General features: G+C 33.9%; 1 protein-coding gene across 2 annotated transcripts in view; it reads left to right on the forward strand.

Annotated features, from left to right (window-relative positions):
* Positions 1–7,032, forward strand: part of LOC106869404 (somatostatin receptor type 2) — a 159,415-nt gene that overhangs the window by 142,297 nt on the left and 10,086 nt on the right. Inside the window, exon 6 of one of the 2 annotated variants that reach the window (XM_052971360.1) lies at positions 5,892–6,084. In XM_052971360.1, the coding sequence (XP_052827320.1) occupies positions 5,892–6,084 (193 nt within the window). Of the gene's footprint in view, positions 1–5,891; positions 6,994–7,032 lie in introns of those variants that run through there. The other variant, XM_014915129.2, reaches the window with a different exon arrangement.

Raw genomic sequence — 7,032 nt, forward strand, 5'->3', positions numbered from 1 at the left:
GTTTGTGTGTGTGCGTGCGTGTGTGTGCGTGTGCGTGTATGTGTGTGTGCGTGCGTGTGTGTGTATGCGTGCGTGCGTGCGTGTGCGTGAGTGTGCGTGCGTGTGCCCGTTTGTGTGTACGCATGTTAGTGCACGAGTGTATCTGAGAATAGATTTTTTCTCGATGACACCAGAATCAAAGAAGAAATTTACAAACTTTTACTGTCTTGACTTACGTTGTGATGTGTGTATGTGTGTATACGAGTGCATCTATGTTTGTACGTGTGCATCCATGTGTTAGAGTGTGTGCCAGTGTGCGTTTGTACATTAGTGAAATGTTATCTCCTCCCATCGTCGTTTCCTTTCTCATTTTGATGTCTTTCTCTGCTTCTCCTGTCATCTTCGTCTCTTTCCCTTTCTATCTTTCTTTCGTTGCTTCTCTTTTTTCTCATCCCTCCTTCTTTCAAGCCTACTCCTGTCAATCTTAATACCACTTCACCTTTCATAACTAAACCTTTTATTCTTCCTATCCTCTCTGGATATATTTTTCTTTCTTACGTCTCTCTTCAAACTAATTTTCCACTTAAGCGGGACAGAAAATACGTAAATATTTATCTGCATAAATGCACAACGAAATTTATTTTAGTAGATAGTTCTCGGTAAGTGAGTTCGGCACAAACTGACATAAAGATTGTAGGCATCACAATCTACTACCGTTGGTCTTTCAGCAGTATCACTGCTATTGAGAATATCTTTCACTGAACAGAAGCAAATGACTACCTACATCTGGGAAGAGCAACGTGTGTTTGAGAAAAATCGAACCGCTCCTTAAAGTGTATTACCCAAAAACTGATGAAGTTCTGTATAATAGAGGGGCCAAGGATGATTGATCTCACATACACAGCCAGAGGCCGCATTATACTTTTAAAGAGTGGTTTATATGCAAACATCACCAACGAAGAACTGCTGCCTTCATTTGCTGCAAAGAAATTTTGGAGAAGTGAATGAGGACAGCGTAGCTCAAGCATGATTCATTACGAAAGTAAATATGTACGTCTGGGAAGGAAAAGTATGAGAACTGTTAGACGCATATGTCTACACTGACAAAGTAGTTGCGCTCGAAATTGAGTTAACGATCCCCCCACAGATATAGACACACACACAAACCACACATGTATGCATCTATATATATATATATATATATATATATATATATATATGATGTATATTCCTTTATACGTATACACACACATATGTGTGTGTGTATGTGTGATATATACGCACACACATACACATATATATATATATACATGTATGTATGTATGTATGTATGTATGAATGAATGTAAGCTCATTTTAGGCACTTTGAATGCCATAGTGTTTTCGTTTACAATCTTTTCTTTAAGTTTTGTTTATGTTTTCATTAGAGATCCTTAGTTTTTTTCTCTTTCACTTTCAGTTTTTTTTTCTCTTCGCTTTCCATAATTGATGCTGGTTTCATGCTGTCAGAAATTAGCATTTATTCAGGTGGAATTCAAATCGCAAATGACACTCCTCTGTCGCGGTTGGGTAGAATGTCATTTGTGATTTCAGCTTTCATTACGTGAGTGCGCTGTAGATACTCAGACAGACAGACAGGCAGACAGACAGACAGACAGACAAACAGACAGATAGATAGATAGATAGATAGATAGATAGACAGATAGATAGATAGATAGATAGATAGATAGATAGATAGATAGATAGATAGATAGATAGGGAGAGAGGGAGGGAAGGAGGTAGAGATAGATAGATAGATAGATAGATAGATAGATAGATAGATAGCTATGCATAAGTATATGCTAGTGTACATGTATTTTATATGTGTCTATGAGGTGGGAGTGTTTATATGTGTTTGGGAATGAAAAGGCTTTTAGGCTTTCAAGCGACTGTTCGTTTGTTTTATGATTTTTATCAAGTGCGATATAACCCCTGCAAAAGTCATGCTCACACTACATAACAAAAATTTATGACAAAATGTTTTTTTTTTCTCTTCTTTACCTCATCTGGTCCAGCTTTCTTCAACATTAACCTGAAAGAAATCAAAGAAGGAAGGAAAAAACATAACATCAAGATGATACCTGGATAAATGTTTCCTAGAAATAACAACCAAACCGCCGACACTCGAATAAATTTTACAACGTTTCCCTACTCGCGTAGGCTGTGGCATCCCCGAACATGATACACATACGACTACTCCAAGTATTACGGAGTTAGACATGTCCTGGGCCAAGTTATCTAAGCTATACACCTTACACACATACACACACGCATATATATGTAATAAATATACAGTGTGCGATGGGTAAATTGTCGCCATTTTATATTCTTAATTTCGCGCATGTGCATCATTTGTTTTTAATGACTACACAGTATGGTAGGGTCAGTTGGGTAGGAAAAACAGCACCATGACATTTGCTTCATTTGCTTCAGCTTTATTTTATATTAATCGTATTTCGGCCAGAGTTCTTTCGTCACACTTCTGTGACCTCATCAGTGGTCCTTTGCTTTCTTCTTTCTTTCGTGTGTTTTTCCTTACTAATGATCAGCCATTTTACATTCCTATTGTATGTGTCTTTATTTACGCATGCGTATACCCCTGTGTGTGTCTACACACTTACTAAACATAGACACACACACAGGGGTATACGCATGCGCAAATAAAAATAAATAGTGGGCCTAAAAATAAATACTGGGTTCAGTTTGTTCGACTAAACTCTTCAAGGTGGTGCTCTAGCATGGCCGCAGTCTAAAGAGAAACAATTAAAAGATAATAGATTGAAAAAAAGTCAAAGTTAGTGGGTTGTAAAGAAAGTCGAAGGAGTTTAGCTAAGTGCTGTCGGAACTAAATAAAGAAGAGCTGTGGGTTTATATAAATTAGATTAATGTGTGCAAAGTGAATAAATAATAAATCGTTGTGAGATAAGTGATACAGAGATTAGCAAAGAAATCGTAAAAATTAAATAAATAGATAAATAAATAAATGATGGACAAAGTGGATAAGACAAGATGCTAAGATAATATAAATTGAATACTTATATAAATAATGAGTAGATTAATAAATTACGAAGGAAATCATGAATAAAAGATAAATTAGGAAGGAAATAATGGTGTATATCCAATGGGCAAATAGATAAATTAATAGATGAGTAAAAATAAATAAATAAGTAAAATGAACAGGTAAAAAAATAAAAGTGCTTTTACGAAGACATGCCCATTTGGCCAGAAGCTGGTGTATGGGAGGATGTGAGAACCCAGATCAAAATGTGTGCTGAAATGGATGAGCATAGGGAGAATAAAACTGGCTTTAAGTTATGGAGTTCTTTTTTTTTTAGCTCTTTTATTTTATTTTTATATGCTAACATTAATTAGAGTATTTGTTCTGAAGTTTTGTTGCAGTAGATAACAGTTTTGATTCCGTGATGAGAAAGATAAAAACGGAATAGAAAATAGAATTTAGTGCTGTGATTGTCGTAGCAAAAAAATGGAGAGTATAAAGAACTGATTTATTGGAGAGATGATTTGTACAGCTCTCAATTAATAAATGCAACTGGCAAATAACGAATGAATAAAAGATAAATAACCAGGCAAAATAAAAACTAGAACAAATCATCAAATGAATAGATAATAAAAAGATACGGAAGGTAGATTTAGCAAGGTTTACTAAACAGTTGGGGGATGTAAAAAAATTCATCCTTTCTACTATAGGCACAAGGCTTGGAACTTGCAGGAAGCTAATCGATTATTATTATTCGTTAGCACGCTGGACAAAATGCTTAGCGGTGTTTCGTCCGTCTTTATATTCTGAGTTCAGATTGTGTCGAGGTCGACTTTGCTTTTCATCCGTTCGGGGTCGATAAATTAAGTACCAATCAAGCACTGAGGTCGAGCTAACAAACATGGCAACAATAATGTTTGAACAATAAAAATTCCTCGAAGGCTTCTCGTAAAAACCCCAAGGACTTCAGTAAACAAAACATTAGATTACCGAAATTAAATAAAATAGCTAAAACCAAAACTGGGTGGAAATAATCTGTAATAACTGACAATAATCAAGACAAAAGTAAGGAATTATTATGAGATAAAGGGGGACATAGGATAGTGGTAGGGAAAAGTATCTATATATATATTTATATGTATATATATATATATATATATATAGTTTTTTCTACATGCTAGGTCATTTACAAACAAACTCTCATACAAGCAGCATGAACAAGCAAAGACGCCTTAAGAAAATACGAAATTATAATATTATCACCAATTTTAACGTCATGATTAGCGAAACGTGAAACCGGTAGACTACCATCATACTCTATCCTTTAAAATATATTAAAGATATATAAATTGTGTGCATTTTCCTCCTTTTGTTATATTTTTCACTATATATATATATATATATATATATGCAAATACATATATATATATATACAAACATACATATATATATATATATATGTGTGTATGTATGTATACATAATTATATTATATTGCATTTTATTATATTATATTGTGTTATATTATATTATATGACAGTCTCAAATCAAATTTGATTTTGATTTGGTGAACAAAGGTGGGAAAGAAATATGACAAAATGGTGGAACGGGAATATCGAAAATATTTACACGTCAAAATTTCGGAAACGAAAACCAGTCGATATCTCATCAAAAAGAAATATAATAATTAGGAATAATTAAAGAATGTAGCATGTTATAACGCTAAGATCAATAGTTTTTATGGTTAAAATTGGAAGAATATATTTGACAGATTCAAAACATCTAGAAACATTTAAACGTTAAAAAGAAAACTGGCACACATCATTAATTTTTATGCCTTTCCAATCGTAGACTAACTTTGAGATAGGAAACGTTAAGGTAAAACGTTATTGCGATATATTTTAATCATAAATGGTTTGGTTATACTTTTCTGGGTGAATGGTTCAGAGTTTTATACGTCCGGATTTTATCTTTTACGCTTTATTTGTCTCATTGATTGGATTGCGACTATGCAGAGGCACCACCTCTGCAGGCTTAGTATAAAGAAATGGATGTCAGTATGTTTTTATTTTAAAGTCTGATACTTATTTTATCGGTCACTTTTGGCGAACCACTAGGTTACAAGGACATAAACAAAACAACACCGGCTGTGAAATGGTAGGTTCCGAAAACAAAATTACGCGCACATACATACATGCACACACACACTCGCACATATTTACATACATATATACACACATATATATACATACACACTCACACACACATACACACATAGGAGAATTTTGTTTTTGAAAATGCACCCGAATTTGAAAAACGTGTAGTTTTTTTTAATAGATTTATTCACATACATACCAGACTAGCTTCAACGATTTTTTGTTTATCAATAGTACAAATGTATGTTTAAAACGTCTCTCCTTAGTAAGTATTTTATTGCAAAATAAATGTTTATAAGACGGTATAAGACTACAAAAGAATATATTAGACTTTACAAGACTTTCAAAAACTTTATAAAAGGTGTTGAAAGTGTCTCGTCCTTCATTTTCAATGCACAAGTTGACTCTTCTACGACGATTTTCTCCATCACCACCTCGAGAAGTACAGTGAAGGTGACGGTCTGCTCTGCTACTGAGGACAAAATAAGCCAAAATCTGTTCGAAATTATCAGAGAAACTGAGATATTTGTCCTGAATATGTGTATAACTTTGCCTTTCATCCTTTAATCGTCAAGAAACTATATATCAGTTGAACACTGGGATCAACATCGTCAGCTTGCCCCATCCTCACAAAACCTTATGTCAGAATGATAATTATATTACGTTATATTAATATCATATTATGTTATGCTATATCTTACATATTATTTTATTTTCTACAGATAATCTTCGACTTTTCGCCGTACATTCAGTCATGTATTAATCCAGTGGTGTATTTCTTCATGTCACGAAACTTCCGTAAGAGCATGCGCTATGTGTGCCACAAATACTGCCATTGCTTTGAGGGCAGCGGAGCGAAGGATGTATTCGAACTTGAGACGAAAACCATGGACGGTAATAGCATATCAACCAGAGGTACGAACTACTGTCGAACTGTAATCAGCAACGATGGAGAAAAGACCTGTTGACGACCAGACAACCTAAAAGCATTTTAGTTAAGATCGTTAGATGTACACTATATAAATCATGAATACTCATGCTTACACAGGTATACACACATATGCACACACACACACACACACACACACATATATATATATATATATTAATCTATCTAGCTTTCTACTTATGTATATACACATACACAAGTACATACATTCATACGCACACATACATACACAAGCATGCATACATACACACGTGTGTGTGTGTGTGTGTGTGTGTGTGCATTCACGAATATATAATAATGCTATATGAGTATATTTTTTGTGTGTATGCATGTTTGTATACATTTTAAACTTGGCCAAAAACACACTTAATTCCCTTTCTATTTTGTGAAAATGCTTCTGATCTGCAGGAAAACTGATATTGAACTGTGCTGACGACGTCGAATAGACCGAAACATACATATCATTTTCCTTTAGCTGCAATAGAGATCAGACTGTCTTTTCCCTACTATGTAAATTACCGATGAATTTTCTTGAAATTATCTCCCCTTCTCCTTGAGAGTCATAAAAAAAAATACTAGATTTATATTTACTGTCTCCAACAAAAAGAAACACTCTAAAAAGAATGAAATATTTATTGTGTATGACATTCAGTATACAACCCTTTAAGGTAATCCAAATTCATATCATCACCCTCTTAAGTTATTTCGCTGTATATATTGGTACATGCATACGTGTATGTATGTATGTATGTATGTATGTATGTATGTATGTATGTATGTATGCATGCATGCAAGCATGTATGTATGTATGTATGTACCTACGTACGTATGTATGTATGGTATGTGTGTATGTATTATGTATGTATGTATTTATGCATGTGTGTGTCTACATATATATATATTTATATATATAT

The sequence above is a fragment of the Octopus bimaculoides genome, chromosome 10 (genome assembly GCF_001194135.2).
Source record: "Octopus bimaculoides isolate UCB-OBI-ISO-001 chromosome 10, ASM119413v2, whole genome shotgun sequence".
Lineage (NCBI taxonomy): Eukaryota > Metazoa > Mollusca > Cephalopoda > Octopoda > Octopodidae > Octopus > Octopus bimaculoides.